We start from the raw sequence: 24,659 nt of genomic DNA on the forward strand, positions 1-24,659 counted from the left end.
TTGGATCTGCGATATAAAAATTAATTTGTTACCACCAAATGTGCAATAGAAATATATTTTATCAATTTTTATTGTATTTATGGTTCACTGTTTTTGCGATAATGGCTTACTCATAAAAGATAGATATATGCCGTCCCGGACTTTTTTGTAGGACTAATTAAGATAAACATTTCTCTTATACATTATATACGTGCAAACGCTACAGTTTTTGCAACGTTTTTTTTTTTTTTTTTTTTTTTTTTTTAAATATATAGACTAGCGCTTGACTGCGATCTCACCTGAAGGCAAGTGCAGATGCAGCCTAAGGTGGTGCGCGCTTGCCTAGAAGATGCCTATTCACTCTTGATTTAAAGATACCCAAGTTATAGTTCGATGGAAAAACGGAAGCCGGAAGGGCATTCCAAATTTTTGCGGTGCGTATTAGGAACGAGGAAGCAAATCGTTTAGTGCGAGATCGTGGGATTTCAACCACATAGCGGTGCAGATTCATGCGATGCCTTGTGGTTCGGTGGTAGAAAGGTGATGGTGGAACCAAATTGTATAGTTCTAGAGCACACTCTCCGAAATATAATCTGTAAAATACCGACAAACAAGCAACCTTGCGCCGATGTTCGAGACTTTGAAGTCTAGAGCGAACCAGCGATTTGTCACCGATGAGTCTTCTGGCGCGTCGAACCACAGAATCCAAAGCAGCGAGCTGGTACTTGGCAGAGCCATCCCATAAGTGGCTGCAGTACTCCATACACGATCGAACTTGTGCTTGGTAGAGAGTAAGAAGCTGTTCCGGTGTGAAGTACTGCCTGACTTTATTGAGGATACCAAGTTTCCTACCAGCAATTTTTGCCTTGGACTCTATGCATTGTCCGAAGTTCATATTAGACGAAATATTTATGCCTAGAAGATCAATACTATCGGTGATCGGTACAGATACACCCCGGAAAGTCGGAGCTAATGGGAATGGACTCCGTTTAGCAGTGAAAAGACACGCTTGTGTTTTGGAAGCATTAAACTTGACTAGGTTGGCGTCACCCCAATCGGATACCTCTTTCAAAGCCAAATTCATGCGTTCAACCAGGGCCTCTCTATGCTCATGAGTTTCAGCCCCACCAGCTCGGGGACCGGACACGTATCTCTCCGTAACAGTGCTGTCATCCGCGTATCCAAAGATACCGGGCCTGAGGAGGTCATTTATGTGAATCAAGAAGAGGGTTGCAGAGAGAACTGATCCCTGAGGGACACCGGCATTAACCGCCATCAAGTCAGACGAGGAGCCATCTAAGACCACCCGAAATGATCGCCCACTCAGGAAATCTGATATCCAGTCACACAAGCTCGGGGGTATTCCGTAAGCTGAAAGCTTGCTCAATAGGCTCTCATGCCAGACCCGGTCAAATGCCTTCGATACATCGAGTGAGACAGCTAACGCCTCTCCGTGCTTGTCCAAGGCTTCGCCCCAGATGTATGTAACGTATGCCATAATAGCTCGCAGATGGCAGTTTTTTTCCGACTTAACAACAACTATCGTTATATTTTGGATAATTCACACACTATCCTTAAAAATTATAGCTTATGTGTTATTCTAATGTATAAGCTATATTATTGTAAACTTTCATTAAAATCCATTCGATAGTTTGTGCGTGAAAGAGGAACATACATCGATACATACAAACTTTTGCGTTTATAATATAAGTAGGATAATATGATTTAGGATGAGAAAACAAAAGTATACAAATCTGAAATTTTGATAATATTCATTTACAAAAAATAACATAATATTTCATGTTACTTACTTTGCCACAGGATTCTTTTCTGAAGCGTATTGAAGACGTTTTTGCAAAGTTTCTTGAGCTTGTGCATACCAGTAATGACGATCTGAAAGGAGATCTGATATTTTATAAAAAAAAATAATATTTTTTTTTTTTTTAATTCTAACGAAGAGTCAGAAAAAAGTTGTTACATTTAAGATGATTTTATAAGCTACATTTTAACATAAAATATTTTATTGCCGCGCTATGCTTTTTCTCTTGAGTTAGTAAAATAACTATGTCATTTTAGTTGATATTATTACTTTCAAGAACTATTTCGAAAAAGAAAACAGTTACAACCTTCCGCTATAATATCAAACTTAGAAGGTAACATTTTAATTGTAATGTCAAGTTCATCTTGAAAATTTCGTAAACGATCACATTTACATTCCAGGTATCGTACCCAGGTATGTATTGTACCCGAATTCGTTATCAAACTGAAATCAAACACACATTTGTAGTCGCTTCTACGTGAACCTTTCCTATTCCAACAAAAATATCAACTATCAGCAATAAGATTAGAGTTTTGACCCTCATTAAAAGACATTCGAGAGAGGAGTAATGTAGGGATGTATTTACTAGCTGAAATGCATTTTTATTTGCCTACTTTACAAAATATTTAAATTATGTACAAATCAGCCAACCAACAAAATATTTGTATATAAAATAATATTTTAAGAATAACGTACAGATTTTATTAAAATACAGATTTGTTTACAAAGAAATAACAGAATATTTCATTAATACGACCATTTTGCGTCGAGAACGCTTCTAGACTCACAAATATTATCTTGTGATGTTTCTGTTTCACTTCACCGATACACGAAGTATTTAAAGTCGTTTTATCAATTTATTAACTGTTTGACTTTTCTACGTGACACTGGTGAAATCATCTGTGCTTATTTGGCACTATTGAAAGCCATTAAAACTAAAGAAGAAGAAGAAGATGTTTGCCTCGCTTTTTAGAAAAAACCTCCCAATTACTCTACATGAATTCATCATTATCATTGGCCTTAGTCCGTCTATTGCAGACGATTTAGACAGTGTCAGACAGACACTGTGTCGCCTAGGACACTCTTCAAAATACGCAGAGTCCACATTAATTATGTATCATTTTATAGATAACTGCTTGCTCTATCGGCATCTACGACTAAAAAATTTATTATCGCTTTTGTTTTTGTAAGGTAGGTAATTATTAGAATTATATATATGACGCTTTAATTTTGAAATAATGTCATCATGATTGTCGGTAATTTTTTTACTTATTTAGTGCGTATAATTCGCACGGGTATTGCTAGTATAACATTAGTAATCGGTTGTACTTTTTAAAAGCATGCAATTTATTTTATTCTTAGATAATGAGGCAAAATATAATATGTTGACATAAAAGTTGATAATACGCCGTTGATAATAGCCGTGTTGGCTATATTATGAGAAAAAGATAGACGAAGTCAATTATTTTACTAATGTTTATTAAATTCCCAAGTTTAAAAAAAATGAACTCCGATTCAACCTTGAAAAAATTAATTTTATTAAAATTGACTTGACAAACATCTGTTTGGCCAATGCAAATGTTTGTCATGTGCGGAGATCGAACCCGCAACCGCCAGCGCAACAGCCACAAACCAGTGCAGTGACCGTTGCGCCAACGCGTCGTCAAAAAAGTCGCGTTTATTAGTAAAAACGAATTTTATATATTTCATTATTCTATTTACAACTGAACTAATTGTTTAAGACAACTCAACATTCTCGCTTCAACGTTTGTCAAAAAAATAAAACAAAACTCTTTTAATGAAACAAAGTAAACAAGTTGTAAAACAAAAAGTTGTGAACGTTTAAACGGTTTGACCCGCAATTACTAGAAGGAATAACATCAAAGCGATCTTCAATCACTACTTTTGATCTCTACTCGAGCTGTAGATTTATTGTCTGACGAGTAACTGAAACTACAGATATTTAATAATTTTGGTCCTTAGAAAAATTATGTTCTATTCTATGCGTTTCCGAATTGTGCGTGTGTTTGTATATTGATTTGTAAATTTCAATATTTTAATCAATATTTTACAATTATTTCCTAATATCAAGTAGAAGTAGAAGTAGTAGTTCAAATATTCAAGTAGAAGTTCAAATATTCAGTAAAATTATTTATCTAAATATTTTTATTTTCGTCCTTTGTATTTAGTGTAATAATAATAAAAGACAAGAAACGCCGACTGCGGATTATAATTAAAACCCTTTTTATGTATTTTGTCAAGTTGAAATCAATAATAATAATCATCATAAAATCATGCTTTTTGAGCAAAATTTCTTTTAATTAGACACTGATTAACTAATAAGACACAACAAAATAATTATCAGTGTATGCAAGTTCGCTAACAAAAATGATTTTCTTTTTAGATCTCCATTTTTTTACTATATAATTTAGGTATTACAAATTAGATAATCAACTTATTTAAGTAGACATTATCTTTTTGAAATACCACAATAATTAATAATTCGTGCGCGCGCGTCGGCACCACTTATTTTGAATGCAAGATAGATAATAGATAATAATGCATTTAAATTGAAGATTGATCTAATTTAAGTACAGTGTAAAACAAATCGTAATGTATCTGTGAACTGCTGTATAATTTTTGTATATTTACCCACATAATATGTTGATAGTTTCTCATGTAAGCGACTGTGTGTTTTCAATGAGAAAATAAATATTCTTTAAACCTTAATAACTTAGAAACTATTTAATAATAGTTTACTTTTGGGTCATCTATACGACGCGACGATGACTATTTGTCATTCTATGGTAAGTTATTTCAATGGCACCAAGGAAATATTTGTTAGTTTTCTCATTATAATGTTCGTGTACTTTTTAACTTCAACTTATATTTAAGGAGATGGCTTCCTTTTTCGAATACATAACGGAAACTGTATATATTGAATAGCATGTTGCATCTACTCCGAGTTCTATTATTACTAAATAACTACATACGAGTACTAAGCTATGGTTTTATAACGATTGACATAATACTTAATTCATATATACAATTAAGTAAATAAACGTCATAGACCACATGAAGAATAGTTAAAATTTTGATGGGATTTGTTTCTGGAAATTTCTGCTTTCAGTTCGTGTCTACTATCTTCTTTCAAAAATTACGTAATCTTCTTTATGGTAAATTGATATTGCTGATATTTTTAAAGATTGTTTTTGAAATCAGGTCAGGTCAATACCGTCACACGTGTCACAGATTGATATTTTTTCTTGTTCATTTGAGCTGACTTTGATGTTCGTCACAAGGTATTATGCTCGCCAACGCCTTTAAACCTATATGTTAACAACTTGACCGTTAAGCTTAGCACCAGAGTCCTCGGCAATGTGATTTTCTTGTGTCCTGGGATTTATGCTCTTAGATACAATGCCAAACAAAAAGATATAAATAACTTATAATAAAAAGAAATTGTTATTATATGGCTCAAGGCTGTAGGATGAGACAAACAATAAAGTCACACTAAATTGTTTAAAGCAATTAAATTCCAACCTCAAATATTATGCATTTTGAGTTAGAGCAAAATACACTCGTTATATAAATAGCACACGATTTACCATTTCTACACATTCTAAACACTGCAAAAATTAGTTATTTTAAACTACATTAAGCTGGTACAAACTTAATACATTAAATCGATAAAACGGTGAAGCTGCGGAGTCATCTCCGGTTAAAAAGTTGATGTTACTTTGGTACTTGAAGTAAATTAAAACTTCATAAATTTATTCGCAGACAGACATTACTTTTGCAATAAAATTGATTATTACCGTAGGTTTCCTTCATTTCAGCGCTCATTGGTGCTGGGGACAGGACTCCATTGTTGATCGTGCACATCATGATCACGATATAGCACCAAGCACTCATGATTGACAAGCTTCATCGGTGCTAACGTACTTCCCACTTGAACTTGATGGCAATTTAATTATTCTCGACTCCTTGCCTATGCAACTGCAAACAAAGATAATATATTAAACATTATAGTCATCGTCACATATCACACCTTAAAGATTATACAAATATCAGCTGTCTATAAAGCTAAAAATAAATACCAAGTTTATACTATCGCAGGCTTTCTTGTAAACTAATAAAAAAAAAATAATATCACCATATTTTTTTTTTAATATCCATAAAGTTTTTTTGTGAAAACTTCGAAGCGGATTTATTCTGACATTTTTAATAATTATTGTCAACCAATTAAGACACAATCTTAAAAAATAATAAACATAAAACGTATGAATTTATCAAACATTGAAATACATATTCAACAATTGAAATATATCTGTTAATTATATATATTGATAAAAACCTGTGATGAAAATGATTAGAAAAGCACCCCTTTTTATTTGTGGAGATTATAACTAAAATGATGTGTACTTGTTAAAATAATGACAAAATATTATTAATAAGTTTTAAATAATTTTGGCTGTATTTTTTGTATCCTTTGTGAAACATTCGCACCACTGAGACGTAGACTCGTGACAATTTAAACTTTCTGGAATTTACTTTGAAGCTTTCTGACGTTAATTAATTACATAATTAAAAATATTTTTTAATCCTTATAAATATTAAAATGGAGATTTACTAAGGAAAATCGAGTAGAATAATAAATTTCTATTAAAACTTGTCCAACACCAAAATAGAAGCAATCGACTGTTTGCGACATGAAATGTTTTTTTTCCGCATAAATAACGAACTTCGCAACTCCAGCAAACAAATATTTCATCGAGAGATAGTATAATACATCTGAACGTGTATTTGAGGTAATACCCACGAACATCGCATGTGTTTTGTCAACTCATCTGTAGGGAGGTTGTTTGCTTGTTTGGAATATGATAATGGCCTTGTATCTGGAACATCAGGCGTTAAAGATAGGAAGCTGTTACAGTTACAGTATTATTGTTGTTCGAATAGAACTTGTGGTGAAAGTTGATTCGTACTGATAAAAAGATGTTGCAATTATTTTAAATTACACATTATTTTTTTAGTCACATTTATTCGTACGTAAAATACAAAGATGAAATGATTATCTGGTTGTTTGTTTGTTATTGATAAAGTATGACGACTATTGCTGTTACCGCTAGTAACAAGACAGCACAAATAGCTTCGACAAAGTTACGCTCTAGACTCTAGAGGAATCTTACTCCTAATAAAAAAAAACAGTGTTTTTTAAAGAATAACTGTGGAGTTCCTTTTCGATAATTCTCTGCAGAGTCTCATTTTTGAGCTCCACTTTAATCACAATTAAATATTTTAACTGTAATTAATTTATCTATACATATAAATAAAATTGGAGTGTCTGTTTGTAATATTAAAATAACCACTTTTACATGTACTAAAATAACTTTCTGTCTGTTTCTTCCGGCTAATCTCTGAAACAGCTGGACCGATTTTGACGAGACTTTCATTGCCAGATAAATGATGTAATAAGGAGTAACTTAGGCTACTTTTATTTTAGTTTTTTTATAATTCTGCGAACTGAACGATAACTTTTTTGTTGAATTTCATGCGAACGAAGCGCGGGCACAGCTAGTTAAAATTAAATATAATTTTACGTTGTAAGATGACGATTCAAAGGTGCTTTTGAAGCCTACTTAAATAAAGTATCGTCGATCAAATATATAGAAGTCGAAATCGTCGTAGAGTTGTGGAGACGAAATTCAACAACCTAAAGGAGATTGATCGGTGCGGTAAAAATAACAACATCAATAGAACTTCGAATCGTAGAAGTAGTCTTTTTTTTTGGTTAATCCAAACTTAACCCATAGTATTACATGCATAAAAGCACAATAAACCTACAGAAATATTATCCGACTACTTAACTATTTCGTGTTCTTATTCTATTTGCAAACATTTTTTTCCAAAAATAATATTCTAAGAATTTTAGTATCGTGACGATAGTAATAAACGTGATTTTGACGGTACATTTTTATCGTAGTTATCGTAGTTTTATTAGTTACAGATATTATTAGTTAGACCTGGTAAAGATTCAAAATAGTGGAGGCAAATTATTTCAACATTTAGTTACCACAAATTTAAAATTACTCCTGAAAACTGCTCCACAATTTGGCATTCTGAAGGGTTTTTATTTCATTTTAGCATTTAAGTATCGAGTACCGACGTGCGGGCCTGTAAGACCCCGCTAGATACTTGAGTTTTTAGTTTAGCTAGCACCTTTTCTCCGCATAACATTTTCCTGACTATAAAATTAGCTACATGTACAGAGAGTACTGGGCAATTAATTTTGATTTGAGACTCCGACGTGGCCACCCAAGCCTTAAATCTAAATAATAATTGTGTTTGCTCGCAAAATAAAAAAAACCGACTTCAATTACATCGAATAAAAATAAAACAACGTAACTAGAACTTAAGAAGCCGACCGATGGCGGGATAACCATCCAACTGCTGGCTTTGAAATACACAGGCCGAAGACGGGCAGCAGCGTCTTCGGTGCGACAAAGCCAGTACTGCGGTCACCAACCCGCCTGCCCAGCGTGGTGACTATGGGCAAAACACATGAGTTCAAGTTATTTTTGGCGTAAACTTGTGGAAGCCTATGTCCAGCAGTGGACTGTATAGGCTGTAATGATGATGATGATGAACGTAACTAGACGAAAAAAATTAACAAACGCACTAGTTGTCATTATGATTTTTGAGGATTCCTCTCGATTTCTCTCGGAAACCATCATTAGCTCCTGATTTCCTTACCATCGTATCACCTATGGGATATCTCCTTTTCAAAAATAAAAAGAATTATCACAATCGGTTCATAAACGACGAAGTTTTTCCGAAGATACATAATATACGGTATATATACGGTCGAGTTGAGTAACGTCCTCCTTTTTTGAAGTCGTTTATAAAAATCAGCTCAGTACTACATATATTATAATAATAAAAAACGTCGCGGTACAAAGAAATGACCAAGTCTGAATTAAGTAGAAATACATGTAAGAATGCTGCTGTGTGGTTACGGCAGTAAAGAATATAGCAACCCCCTCTCTTCCCGTGGGTGTTGTAAGAAGCGACTAAGGGATAACACAGTTCCACTACTACCTTGGAACTTAAAAAGCCGACCGATGGCGGGATAACCATCCAACTACTGGCTTCGAAATACACAGGCCGAAGACGGGCAGCAGCGTCTTCGATGCGACAAAGCCAGCCCTGCGGTCACCAACCCGCCTGCCCAGTGTGGTGACTATGGGCAAAACACATGAGTTCACGCCTTTTTTGGCGTGAACTTGTGGAGGCCTATGTCCAGTAGTGGACTGCGAAAGGCTGTTGTGATGATGTGATGACATGTAAGAATGTCTTTCGATTTTCGTATTTACAAAATAAAACAAAATTCGTAAATAAATCTAAACATGGACAATGTAGTAAGTTTTAAATGAGATTGTATTCTCTTCTCAATTATTTCTGACGGAAATATATTCCTTCTTTTAACTTCGGAAAAGTTCCTTTGAGATTAGACATTTCTAAGTCCAATAGTTGGCCTTTAGAATTCGAAGCGAGTACCAAACTTCACCCTTTTGATATCTTTTGATATCTATCATTTGATATATAGTTTCTAACTTAATTTTACAAATAAACGAACGTACTTTTTCCTTTATTGGTTTAGATCGCATACGATAGTGAAAAGTTTAAATTGCTTTCTAATATAACCAATTAGAGCGTTGCCTTATTAAATATGCTTAACAACTCACACAGTTCACACAGCTCACACAATTCCTAAGTTAGACAAATCAATGTCACTAAAATGAACTCTATTTTGATGAAGTTCCTATTGTGATGTATGAATTTCCATTGTTGAAAATAATAATTAAAAGATAAATAATACCGACTGATTGACGTATAGCAATTTTTTCATTTATTTTCCACAAAAGACGAAGAAAATACTCGTACTTTTAAGAAAGTTAGAAAACTGTCCGAATTGATTAGCCCGTTGCAGCAGTTGTAGTGCTTTCTGCTCCGAGGGTTGTGGGTTTGATTTCCACCTCGAGTCTGGGTGTAATATATATATATATATATATATATATATATATATATATATATATATATATATATATTATTTATATATTATTTATATATTATTTATATGTATGTTTGTCGAAAAAAAATGTAGCTATACCAGGCGGCTATTACCTATAACACAAGCATTAAGTTGCTTACTTTAGGAGCAGACGACCGTGTGTGTATTGTGTAGATAAAAAAAAAAAAAAGAATTTGCGGTGAAAAATAATAGCCATATTTATACGAATAATAAGAAATCGTATTATTTCCTATTTTTAATACCAATCATGGATTAGACCATTTTTGTTATTTAATAACTGAATATAAACCTAACCTAATACCTAGCTACCTATTGATGAAAATTTTACTTTTTACTTTACCATTATTTTTATTAAATATCTTCGTTAAACTACATAACTTAATTAAATGAAAAAAAACTTGAGAAAAGTGTAATAAACCTGTTTTTGTATAATTAAAAAAGTTATGATCCTCTATTAGGCAACTTAGTCCTGAGTCATAATTGTAAAAATTCCACTGAATATTAAGTTAATCTGCAGCTGTATCCGTTTTATGGCCATTTTTTGTAGAATTACTGGGAAGTTGGCAAAATTTAATTGGTATATAAAATAGAAATTTTGTATTCGTATTTTATCTATTCTCTATTTTATGATGTGGTTAAGAACGTTAAAATTTGTTATTTAACCCTTAATTCGACGGATTTTTAATTTCATTCAAATTGTGAAATCTTTACAGATTAGATTCTTAGCTTTTTAGGGACCCTAGAAAAATTACTCAAAAAATTCTACCTTTTTCAGTTTCCTGAAAAACGTATGTCCACTATACTGGACGTTGTCAAATTTGTAAGATACTGAAGCGCTCTTACCATGTGAAGTATACTTCTCACTGTCAAATAGAATTAAACAACGATTTCATAAACAAATACTCATTATATTAAAAAATAACCTCTTAATACATTAGTTTACTCTTAAAATACTAAAAGGAACTACAAAAACTTAATATACAAAGAACTCGGTTATTCTTGAAACATAATAATAAAATAATGATTAAATTTTCATAAATATCAACAGTCTAGGTTATTCAAATCACAGCCATAACTAACAATCAGCCTTTTAGTTATCAAAAACATAAAAATTATAAATGTAAATTATTTATGCCACTTGGTCTCCAGCCTTCCTTCTTATATACTCATTATGGAAATTATAAAAGCAATTTCTTTTGACCACTAAGCATAACCTCTGTTTGCATTTGGAACATTGGATGTCGTTTTATTATTCTTACAGAACTTGCAACGCCCATATGTTACGTATTTAGGCCAGTGGTTGCAGCAATCATAACGCACAGGAAACTGGAGGCCTCGGTGCACTTGGGTTTTGAATGAGCGTTTTCTTTGGTAGAGAGGGCTTGGTGTTTCCGTCTGCAATAATCTTTCTCTTTGTCTCAATTGAACTGCTAACTTCTGTCAAAACTGTTTTAGACTTATGTTTTTCAGGTTATTCTTGTTGTATTTTCTTCTGTAGAGTAGCCAAGTATTGTTAACTGCTATATCTAGCATTTGGTCAAAAATGCTCATGTACTAACGATGGCTCTTGAAAGATGTTCTGTAAAGGGCTATTAACATGTCGCACAGATCAACGCCTCCCATATGTTGGTTGTAGTGTGGACTGTTGACACTAATTGTCTTTTTCTGTGCTTTACTCAATCTAATAATCTCTTGAACTGGGTAAGCATCGGCATAAGAACAAGCTAAAGTCACAACTTTATTGTCGTACCAATTGACAATGGTAATCTTTTTTTCGTCATCTACAACTTGGGTGAATGAACCTCGGCCTCTTTTCTTGAGTTCTTTGTAACTTAACAATTTGCAGCAACCCTTCAGTCTATTTTGCCGTATAGTGCAGAGGCTGAAAATCCCGTAATGTTCACAAAGATGCCTAATCAAATCCGGCGTTGTGAAGTAATTGTCGAAATAAACAGCACATCCACGAGCCTGAATCGTCTTACAAAGAGCTAACACTAAATTTACACCCCTCTTTTCCCGTGGGTGTCGTAAGAGGCGACTAAGGGATAACAAGGTTCCACTACCACCTTAGAACTTAAGAAGCCGACCAATGGCGGGATAACCATCTAACTGCTGGCTTTCAAACACACAGGCTGAAGACGGGCAGCAGTGTCTTCGGTGCGAGAAAGCCAGCCCTACGGTCACCAACCCACCTGGCCAGCGTGATGACTATGGGCAAAACACATGAATTTGCGCATTTTTGGCGCGAACTTGTAGAGGCCTATGTCCAGCAGTGGACTGCAATAGGCTGGAATGATGATAAGAGTCGTTACTGTCGATTATCTGTCGATGTCGATATCATTTTCGGAGCTATCCAATATATTCATGCGCTCTCTAAGACTGAGTTTATAGAGGGGTATGGTGAAAAGGACAACTCTTCAGTTCTGTGTACAGGAATTTCCTTCTGATTTTCAGATTTGCATGCAGTATCAATATCGGAAGAAGCGTTTTCAGGTGGTACCAGTGTACTAAACGATTTCCTCTAGACCTAAAGATCTGAAAACGTAAAGTTATGAGTTATAAAACATTTTTATCTAAATATTATGACACTAAAAGCAAAAGTATATTTTCTAATAATGTTGTAACGTGAAGTATACTAGACTATAATTTAGTATTTAGTTTTCTACAACGTTGACAAGGGGAAAAATACTGGACATACTACTTAATCGTTACTTAACTAATCATTCGACGACGGGAAGCATACTGGACATAAAAGTTTGGGGCGTCGTCAAAACTTTACAAATATCAATAAAACAATCAAAGCCTTATGAGTAGCTACCGGGATGTTTTTTATTTAATTTTCAATGATTTTTACATTGAGACTAGTTATAAAATGACGAATAAATTACAACTTACCGAGAGCCCTCGCGGTAAGTCCTTCCTCCCCGCCATTTCGATGGTGATTGCTGGCGTACCGTTGAATATCACGCGCCACTGATTTTTCACAAGATGGTTGCATAGTTTAAGATTCCATATAAAACCTAAAAATCTAGATGTGCGATCTTATTTTTGACACAGATTTTTATTTATTTAACGAGAAGTATACTGCACGATGTCGAATTAAGGGTTAAGAATATCTAAATAAGCTTCAACTAAATTAAATTTTATTATCTATCGATAAAATGGTCATAGTAATAGACATTTTGTGAAAATTCAACCATCTGATTACGATGCCTCAAAAGCTGCCTAGCGATAGGCAAATAAGGACGGACTTGAATTGTTAGGATTTAGGTAACAATCTATGACTACCTTGAACCTATGTAAATTAAAATGTCAAGTAATTAAGTCGGGAATATAATCGTTTTAAGTAAAATATTTTTTTTCAATTCATAGATTTGTTTTAAATATAAAATAAAAAGAAAGAAAGTTACTAAAAGGAATATAAACAAATGCCAGTTACAGAACTTTGTCTTTTGTTTTAAAAAAATGATAGTGACAATCACTCACAACACTCAGTAACAATTGAAATGCATACGACACTCAGTGTTGCCGATCAATATCCGACTATTTAAGATAATATATGAGATTTGTGTCAATACAAATATGTATTACAATAAAATAAGTTTTGCGGAATGTAGGGATTTAGGGAGGTCCTCCCGAGACCGTGGTTGCTATAAAGTATCCGAAACGTCGGGCATTAAAAAACATTAATAAAGCGCGATAAAATCCGAAAAAGTTGTTTCATTATAATGAGTAAAATTCGCGTAAACATTAGAAAACAATTATGTATTTCTAGCAGGTACTTATAGCCGTCGGTTCTGCTTAATTTCATAAACACCTGATATAACTTGTTTTTCTTGATGGGAAAATTATCAGCCAATTCAAAGTGGAGTAGTGTGGCGAAATGAGTTACAATCTTCCTCTTGCAGCTTTTACTCGGCACTCAGGTTTGCAGGCTGTTTCAGTTTAGTCCTGTTCAGAACTATTCAATAGTTTGACAAAACTATGAAGACATTCGATGTCTCGGTCTGTTACGAAACATGCTCGGAGCGTCAAGTTATTCAATAGCTTCAAATCTTGACACCGCAATTCAGAAAATGAACGTTACATTTTCAGCGCCGTATATTTTTATGAGGTGTGGAAATTCGGTTTTCTGGAAACACAACACCATCTTTTATGACATTATTGTACTTCAGGCTTATAAACTTTTTTTATTTTATATGTTATATACATATATTCAAGTGGTTCATTATTTTGAGAACCCTACATAACTATTCTTATTGTATGATATTTTAATTTACAAAACTCATTGCGAATATACTTACAAATATTAACCTAAGTTTTATTTATTTATATTAATATACTTTATTGTCCAACAATATAAACAGTTAGAACAAAAGGCGGACTTAATGCCTAGAGGCATTCTCTCTCAGTCAACCTTTAGGCCAAACAAAAAATATTGTAAGCGGTAACAATCAGGTAGTAAACATATATATCTATATATAAATAGGTACACTACGGACATATATAAACACACACACACACACACACAAACACAAACACACACACACACACACACACATACACACATATATACAAATATTCGAACACAAACACATACTCATTATAAATAAAATACAGTAAAATAAAATTATAAGTAAATTTTGTAACACACATGTAGCAGCAACGTTTTTATGAGTTTGAAAATGCTTGCGGAGATGCCCTTTAAAGGAGTCCTTGGACACAGCCCTTCTTAAGATGTCTGGGATCTTGTTCCAAAGGTGGTGCTTATAAATTTTTTTTAATATTAGAAGAAAAAAAAATATATATATATATATATATATATATAATTAGGTAGTGTATTTATTGAATAACTCGAATATATATATTTCTATAGATTTTTGAAGACTTCTTTATTTGTGTTTGCTTTTTACGGTTTTGGAATTACTTATCGCAAATTTCGTTCAGAGTTAACACATATATTATCTGTATTGCATTATACATCTAAACTGTATTACTATTATACATCTAAACTTTCCTGTTGAATCACTCTATTTATGAATGAAAACTGTATAAAAATTCGTTTACTATTTTTTATTTACGGCAAATAGAGAGACACATAAATGAGGCGCGAGACATTGCTTTATAAAATGTTAATCAATGCTCCTATCAATAAATATTATATGAGAAAATATTAACGTTTCTATCCATTATTATTATTCGAAAGGTGTGAGGCAAAATTAGATAAGCGTGGGAATATCATTATACATTTAAATTATAAAATAAAAGGCTACACGACGAACCATTCTGTACCTCAGAGGTAAACTGTGTCAAGTCCATTTTTTATGAATTTTGCTTTTTTAATGATTTATATCAAATTTGTTCAGACGGATTTAGTGGTAAATTGCGTCAAGTCCTAACTTCCATAAATAAAAAAATACTCAGAAATAAATTATGTTAAGTGACAAACTAACACAGGGTAAACCAATTTATGTCCCACATAACACTTTGGAATTGTGAAATTTTTACTCAATGGTACAATTTTAAGTTAAGTCCCACATAACACATTTTACCTCCAAGTATTTTATGGCACTTGAATTTTTAATGCATTAGTCCTAATTAAATAAAAACAACAACAAGGATAAATACCTTAAAAATTACAACCTTTTATAATAAAATAATTTTTACATATATAATTTATACATATATATACGTACATTTGTGGCAAACCGTGTCACGAAAGCTGATATTGAAAGGCGGAGATCGCGTAACGACTCTAGACTGAACAAAAGAGGGATGTCCTTAAAGTACAGTTTTAAAATAAATAATAAAGATGTATATGTATCGTTTCGCCGACGATATTGTCATCTTTGCGACTGCCTAACGAGTCCTCCCGACGTGTCGATCTCTGCATGAACTTGGATAAGACGAAAGCTATCTTTAACAAACCTATTTCCCTCCGGCGCGGGGTAAGACAGGGGGATGTAATATCACCGAAACTGTTTACCACTGCGCTAGAGGATGTTTTTAAGACCTTGGATTGGGGGGAACGGGGCATCAACGTCAACGGTGAATTCATCTCTCACCTTCGTTTCGCCGACGATATTGTCATCTTTGCGGAGACGCTGGATGAGTTAGGCCAAATGCTGGCCGGCCTAAACGAGTCCTCCCGACGTGTCGGTCTCTGTATGAACTTGGATAAGACGAAAGTAATGTTTAACAAACAAGTCATGCCGATACCGGTATCGGTCGATGGTACCCTTCTCGAAGTTGTTCAGGATTATATTTACCTAGGCCATACTATCCGACTAGGCCGCAACAACTTCGAGATGGAGGCCGATAGGAGGGTTCGATTGGGCTGGGCAGCGTTTGGAAGACGTCAAGTCTTCACTTCGAAGATTCCGCAATGCTTGAAAACAAAAGTCTTCGATCAATGCGTCCTGCCTGTGTTAACATACGGAGCCGAGACGTGGACACTGACGAAGGGACTGGTCTACAAGTTTAAAGTCGCTCAACGTGCAATAGAACGAGCTATGTTTGGGGTCTCTCTCAAAGACAGGATTAGAAATGACACTATCCGTGAGAGAACAAAAGTAACCGACATAGCCCACAGAATTAGCAAGTTGAAGTGGCAGTGGGCTGGCCAACTGTGCCGCAGGACCGATGGTCGTTGGAGCAGACGGGTCCTGGAATGGAGACCGCGTCTTGGCAAACGTAGTGTGGGACGTCCTCCGGCCCGTTGGATCGACGATCTACGTAAGATTGCCGATGTAGGCTGGATGAGGATTGCGGAAAACCGGGATGTTTGGCGCGAACTTCGGGAGGCCTATGTCCATCAGTGAACTGCAATAGGCTGAGCTGACTGACCGATTGACTGACTGATGTATATGTATGTAAAACCTTTTTTCTCAATATTCTTTGCATTTCCCAAAGCTTTGTCGATGTTGCTCTTAAAAAAGAATAAATGGGCCTTATCTGAACTAGTAGACACAAATGTAGAGGACAAAACAGAAATTTCATTTTGGCTTCTTTTTATATTAGGCTTTTGAAAAAATTACCAATAAAAGTGATAAATCACAAGTACCACTTAAAAATTCATACGCATATGGAGGTTGATGTACAACTCTCTGTAATCGATAGAGCCAAAAAAACTGGACAGTTTTCAAATCATGGTGCCTTGGGATCGGATGCAATTTGTGCGGAGTTGTAATTCACCCAACAATCCCATGGAAGTCATAAACATGGAAACCAATGACTTCAAAAACTTTAAATCATTGTATTCGGGACCTAAAGCTCCTCTTGTAATAAGAAAAAAAGGTGCCAATAGTCAACAAGTGCTAATTTCCGAAATTGTTTGGATGCAAGTAAGAGCATCAGAGCCAGATATCCTATTTTATAAAAGAGTTTTAATTATATTGAATTTCAGAGAGGTACAAGAGGTTTACCAAGACTATGGTCTGAAGATGTACAACCCATAAGGTCAGGTAGAAAACCTGTAAATTCTAAAAAATATAAAGATTTGATGACTTCTCTACAATGGGTCCCAACAATTTTTCACGATTACTATAAAAAATTGCAACATGGAGCAGAAATACCGGAATTCCCTGAAGAAGAAGATTGAAAAAAAATAGTTTAAGAAGGAAAGTGAATGTATAACAATTTTGAAAAACATAAATAAACATTAAGCTATAACAATTTTGTTTCATTTTCTCCTATCATAATATTGACTGTTATTGGATTAGTCTATTATATTAAAATTTAACTGAGGTAGGGTACAGCAGGAATTTCCTGCTCAAAATATGGAGCAGCCCGAATGGGGTAGTACCTCGACCTTATAGAAGATCACAGCAAAATAATACTGTTTTCAAGCAGTATTGTGTTCCTGTTGGTGAGTAAGGTGACCAGAGCTCCTGGAGGGATTCGGGATTGGGTCGGCAACGCACTTGCGATGCTTCTGGTGTTGCAGGCGTCTGTCTGTAAGCTAAGGAAATCGCTTACCATCAGGTGAGCCGTACGCTTGTTTACCGAGCTAGTGTCATAAAAAAATCCTTACTAAATAATAAAATACATGCATAAGTTATCTGTCTGTCTGTTCCCTTTTAAAGCATAGATGCTAAACTTTTCATATAAAATTATATAGTTGTATGGAAATAGTTTGCAGTACAAATATATAATTTTGAATTTCGTCATAAAATGTAATAATGCAGATGAAACCACGGCTAAAAGTATAATTCTTAATAAATAATGGACTTAACACAGTAACTTTATTAATATAGGTAAGTAATATATTTTCGGAGAACAATGCGTTAAGTCCTTCTGTGAACGTTAGGCACATGCTAAAATATTTTTAACACTATGATATTAAAAAGTACTCCTTTAAGCATAAAAACCATGATAATAATCAATGTTTCCTAAAAACATTTAAAAATAAAATGTAAAATTCATATAAATTTTTCATAATCTGCCTCTCCTGTAAAGTTCGTCAATTGTGACTTGACACACATTACCTCTGAGGTACTGCATTTTTAAATAATATGGTTCGCGTAAATCTGACTTTCATTTTACACGTGTACGCTGAATTTCCAAGAAGAATACTGTTGAAATTCTTATTAGGCGTTGTAAAATTGTTACTGGCCTTAAACATGCCTAGCAAGGCAAAGCAAGTGGTTTTTGGTCACGCGACTTTATATAAAACAACCTTAGTGCAATATAGAAGTGATTCATTGAAACAATCGGATCAAAAAATACAGTTACAAATTAATTGCATTTTTATTATACTCGTAGTAACATTTTTTTTTTTTTTTGTAAATTAATCGCAGTTCTATTAACATCGCCACTTTAGCATCAGCATAAATTGCATTTAATATTCTTGAAAAGTTTTTCAACGTTTTCAACCTTTTTGATACATTTTTGTAGCCGTTACATTACTTTTCGAATTTATCGACAGCTAAATTATATGAAACGATTAATCTGACCGTTTAGAATATTATCTTACCAATCTAAAAATATAATCTTGAAAAAATATATTTGTACTAATATAAATAATATCTACACCTAAAGAAATCTAACTCGCGACCGGTGCTGTTTATACGCACTACCTTTTACTGTATTAATATTGATTACCTCTTAGAAAATATCGTATAAGGGAAAAATCCTCTTGATCTTATATTAACGGCTTATCAAACTTCCCAACACTAACTACGAAGCGAAGTAAATCATGACTGAAAGAATAGTAACTTCTTTCTGAGAAATATTGCCTTTAATCAATTATCATCATTATTATTATATCATTAAGTTATAATAAGTTCTTAAGCTAGTATGTTATGGAACTTGCACGATTACTTTATGAAAGTATCAAATTGGTAGATATACAACTTGTTCCAGTGGGCATATCAATGTCAGTTGGTCGCAAAATAAGGCAAGGATCTATGAACAACGAAGTCTGTCTTTTAAATTATTTTCGTGCTTTTTAATAAAAGAAAAATCAAAAACAATAAAATAGGAAGAAATCCTGAGACTACTATTTTTACTAAGATTTCATTTATTGCAAAGTTTAAAAATATTTTATATAATAATATTTATTTTTCAAATTTGAGACAATAATAATTTCTAATAATGTCTAGTCTGAGTATTTTGTACTGCCACTAAATTTTATTTTAAGCTAAACACACTAATATACGAGTATATGAGTTTATAATTATGTATGTAGAACAGGGTCACCAACATTTATTGTTCATTTTTCAGTTATAATTTTTTTTTCAACATCCTGCAGAAATTCAATGCATATTCATATTAACATAAAATCAATTAAATTAAATCGAGTTTTACGATTACAAGTAAAATATTAGCGCGATTAGTAACCATCTTATCAACAATGCCTATATTAAGATGGCCACCCGTCCACCATCGACAATGAAGTTGTACTTGATAGACGTTTAGAATTAAAAGTCAACCTGTCGTATTTATAAATACCGTCGTACTTTACAACTTGATTTGATCACAATTGTTAATAACAACGAATGATTTAGAAATAAAGCTTTTTGAAATAATGCATTATATTAATATAATTTTTTACATTCAACTTTACCTCAAAGAGCATTTAACTTCAAGCAAATATAATTTTAAAATTACTTGATACGATGGAATTTAGCCTGTAACATCCTACTGCTGGTCATATGTATATTTCTCCATGTAGGAGAAGAATCGGCGCTTAATCCACCACGCTACTCCATTGCGGTTTGGCGAATATATTCCCTACTATGAGTAACGATCACTACCATCATATCATAATATATCAGGTGTATATGATAACAACCGGAATCGAAAGCTTAACGTGCATTCCGATGCACAGTGGGGAGCCCCACAAAGACTGATTTCGAAAAAGGAAAGAAGACATTTTGTTCAAATACAAAATATCCCTCCCAAGCAGGAATCAAACCGGCAAACCCACGGTGCTCATATTGCGTGCATCGGTTGCTGATTAGATACAGGCAAGATTTAATAAGAATATTTAGGATATTTTATATTATCAGGATGAAACATAATTAATGTAATATCACATTATAGTCTATATGAGCACAGCAGGAACGATATAAGATGTCATCTAATGTTGGAGCTTTGCCTCCGTTGACCACTAGCGCTAACTAGTAATCTTTCTTAAACTAGCTGTAATGTAAGTTTTTTTTTATTTTCGTGATTAATCTTTATATAAAAAAAATTCGTGTCACGATGTATGTTCCAGATAAATTCTAAAACCATGGAACCAATTTTTACCAAATTTTATAGGCATATGTAATTTGGTCCAACTTGGGAGACAGGGTAGTTTTTATCTCAATTGGACTTGGTAGATGGTGCTGCCATCGGTATGTAAGCAATCAAATTCGATAGTGGTTTTCCGGGCAGGACAACATCTGCCGGATCCACTAGTATATATATATATATATATATATATATATATATATATATATATATATATATATATATATATATATATATATATAATTATTATACAAACTTTGACTGACAATAAAATTCTCAAAAAAAAGAAGTCATCTAATTTGGTGCAGTCATTCGTATGTTATGTGCGTTCATAAATTTTGGCGATTCATTTCATTTCCGACGGTGTGTTGATAAATTATGGTTATTAAATCAAAAAAACAATTCGAGTAAAACCGTAAATTTTCATACTGTTTTCATATATAATTAATATAATTGGTACGGAAAAAGTTTAAAGGTCATTAGTTTGTAAAATGTAGTAATAACACGAAGTGAACATTCAACGTATTTTCTTTTCGTTTGCGTGTTTTTCACTAGTTGACCCAGTCTGCTGTTTATGTATTTTTATTTCATTTGAGCTGCTAACGATTTAAAGCACCCATAATAATTCAGGCCTACTTCCCTTGTTATAGCATTAAATTTATCGGTAAGTAACTTTACTTTTATTCATATTAATGTGAAATAGTAATTTTAAACAAAATATTGAGCTTAAAAATTAATAGTTAATTAACTAAGTAAGTAAGTGAACCTTTACGTACCGCGTACCTAGAGATTAGGTTTGACAGCGACTTCTATCATTTATTTTTAAGTTAGTCAACTTCTTATCTTTAAAATAATACTCATCCATTTTTTGTTTTAATAATAAAGTATTGACGTAAATAGTACCAGTTAAGAACGACTTCTTCTTATGACGTTACAAATTTTTATCAAATTATCGTTTCGTTATATTACTTCCTAGGTTCTAAGTCTTGACCGCGGAGCTGCTGGCTTTATCGCATCGAAGATGCTGCTGCCGGTCTTCGATCTGTGTATTTAAAAAGCTAGCTGTAAGATGGTTATCGCACCATGGGTCGGCTTCAATAGTTTCAAGGTAGTAATGAAACTTTTTTATCCCTTAGACGCTTCTTACGACACCCATGGGAATAGAGGGAATGGCTAAATTCTGGACTGCCGTAGCCACACAGCAAAATTAAAAATGCTAATTTAAATTATTATACATGCGTACCTAAAATATTTGACTATGCGTAATTTATAAATTATACTGGAAATATTAGAAAGTAGTTTCTGTATTCGTATTTAAAATTTTAATATAAATTTCGCATACAAGATAACAAATGCCTTATGAAGATTGCCAACCATTGTTATTTGTTACAACAATATATTATATTATTTATATATATATATATGTATATAGAAGAATCGGACTTAATATAGTATTGTGTTTTCAATTCTAAAGATTTTATGCACTAAATCTACATTAAAAGTGATAATAACAGTCGCCTTTGTTATCGGTTTCAACTTATTTTGTTGATTACAATGTAAACAATGTAAGATTTTATTCAACAATTCTGTATTGTGTTTTTACAAAGCAAACTTTGTAGATTATTGTACATATTTCAACAACCGTGTCGTGCAGCTACTAATGCACCACAGCTATTATTGTTGATTTTTTTGTTCTTTGTAATTTATGCAACATACATATATTTTTTATAAAGAAAATATTTTTTTTCCAGTTCAGTAAATATAAAGATTACTATTTTTAATAAATATCAAATAATTTGCTTTTAGTTTATAATCTATACATTAAAATTTGCATATTTTAGTTTATTGTTGTTATAGGTTGTTGTTATAGGTTGTTGTGGGGGCGATAACCAGTCCACAGGCAAGTGGCGTTATGACACTTAAAAGGGCAATCATGTCAAGAACTAAAACACTTTGAAAACACATATAATAATAAGAAAAAACGAATGTGCTTTAGAGCACGCGGCTGAAGTAAAACTTTTAACAATAGGCCTGTGCTGTGTCTTGGATATACGAAACGTAACTCACTATAAAAGAAAGAGTCAAAGAAAATTTGTGCTCGCACCTCTCTTTCTTACTCCGTTTGCCTCACCCAATCAAACTTTTCGGAACACGTGTTGAGCGTTTGTAATAAAAAGAAAGCCAAAACGATTACACACAACGACAACCTTTGATATTTTATAAATTATGTAATGACGTTATTAGCAAAAGTTTCAAAGAAAAAGTTTATTTTATTATTTTTAGTGCATTTAAAATAAAATATTGTTTCTTAAAAAGTTTTTACTCTTAATTTATATAAATACTAGCTGCCCGGTCAGACCTATTAGTATTTTTTTTTACTTTTTTTTTCTTCGTATTAAAACCTTCCGTTGACCTTAAGGAACATGCAAAAAATAAATTTGCCGAATTGGTCGAGCCATTCTCGAGTTATGCGCTTAATAACATTCATTTTTATTTATATACTAGCTGCCCGGACAGACTTCGTTAATTCGTAGTAGTAGTTCGTCGAAAAGTTAATAGTAAAAATATTCTTTTATTTAATTTTTTTTAATTTTTTTAGTATTAAAACCTTGCGTGGGCCTTAAGGACTATTGAATAAATGTAAATTTGAAAGATGGATCGTGACTGTCTTTATAAATGTGTTGTCTTAAAATTGTCATCATAAATGTAAACATTTGTTTCCGTTTTCTGACACGGGTGGCGCTCTTTCTTTTCCGTTCGTTGTGTGTCAAGTGCTGGTTGTGTATAAAATTATAAATCGCATTCTATCAGAAATCTAACGTGACTTTTATTGAAATCCTGCCAAACTCCAATAAGGACCATAAAAAAATTAGCCGAATTTGTCGAGCCATTCTCGAGTTATGCGCTTAGCAACATTAAATAATAAATAATAAATAAACGCTTCACACTCAACGGCCCCCAGTAAGATTTTCTCCCGTGTTGGGGGTCCGAAAACACACAATATATATGCAAAAACGCCCAGACCACGACAAACATGTATATGGCCAATACAAATATTCTTCATTTTTATTGATATAGATAGATGAACATACGAGTATTTTGAGATATTCTTTGATAAGGGTGAAAAGATTGTGACGGAAACAGTAATCGAACATGTCAAACAAATTTAAAAGTACTGAAATATAAATTTCGTGTCACGATGTATGTTAGCGATAAGCTCCGAAATTACTAAATCCATTTTTATCAAATTTTGTAAGCATCTGTAATTTGATCCATCTTGGGAGATAGATTAGTTTTATCTTAATTATTGATCTCAATATTTGTTATTGCAAATTAAATGTTTATCATACGACTTTAGTGTAAATTTCTCGTTTAGTTCCATTAAATCTTAATAGATGACGATTTAGCATCTAATTTGCACAGATATCCGGTAGATGGCGCCGTATTTAAAATCCTAGATTGTAGATGGCGCGTTTGAATATAGAATTTACATATATATTTTAATAAATTATTTTTACTGAGCCACAGCAACGCGTGGCTGGGTCAGCTAGTAAATATAAATATATATATTTTAATACGTGAAGCAAAAACTTTGTACCCCTTCTCACGAAAATTGCGCGGACGGAGGAGTATGATATTTCGCGCGCTTAAAGTTTTTATAGCGAACAGCACAATGCTAATAGTTTTTTTTTTTTTATTAGGTATGCATAAAAATAGATTAAATCAATAAAAAAAATTACACACAATAGCCTGTATTTGACACCAATACCCATATATACTCTTTTATTTATAATATAGAAGTATAAGTCTTCGACAACAGAATCAACGTTAACAATTTTCAAACTTATATTATATATTAATTATGGTCGAATTTCGACCACTGTGCGATCACTGATTACAAAAAAAAATTCTCAGCGTAATATAACGAAAAACTGAAACATAAACATTTTAAAATATTTTTTTAAGTCTTGCAGTAAGCTCAAGTAGAACTGACCTAAATTAACCTTGAGGGGTAAATTTTTGTTTAAC

General features: G+C 33.0%; 2 protein-coding genes across 2 annotated transcripts in view; both read right to left on the reverse strand.

The window, feature by feature from the left end:
- LOC123658590 (alkaline phosphatase-like) overlaps positions 1–5,713 on the reverse strand; it is a 28,034-nt gene extending 22,321 nt beyond the window's left edge. Inside the window, exons 1-2 of the mRNA XM_045593960.1 lie at positions 5,617–5,713; positions 1,791–1,872 (exon numbers count right to left, since the gene is read on the reverse strand). Coding sequence (XP_045449916.1) covers positions 1,791–1,872; positions 5,617–5,713 — 179 coding nt within the window. The remainder of the gene's footprint in view (positions 1–1,790; positions 1,873–5,616) is intronic.
- Positions 5,714–11,447: 5,734 nt separating this feature from the next.
- On the reverse strand, positions 11,448–12,824 carry LOC123658702. Its single transcript, XM_045594052.1, has 2 exons — positions 12,789–12,824; positions 11,448–11,861 (listed from the first exon to the last, which is right to left on the reverse strand). The coding sequence occupies exons 1-2, from the start codon at positions 12,822–12,824 to the stop codon at positions 11,448–11,450; spliced, it is 450 nt and encodes a 149-aa protein (XP_045450008.1).
- Positions 12,825–24,659: the final 11,835 nt, after the last annotated feature.

This window comes from Melitaea cinxia, chromosome 12 (assembly GCF_905220565.1).
Source record: "Melitaea cinxia chromosome 12, ilMelCinx1.1, whole genome shotgun sequence".
NCBI lineage: Eukaryota > Metazoa > Arthropoda > Insecta > Lepidoptera > Nymphalidae > Melitaea > Melitaea cinxia.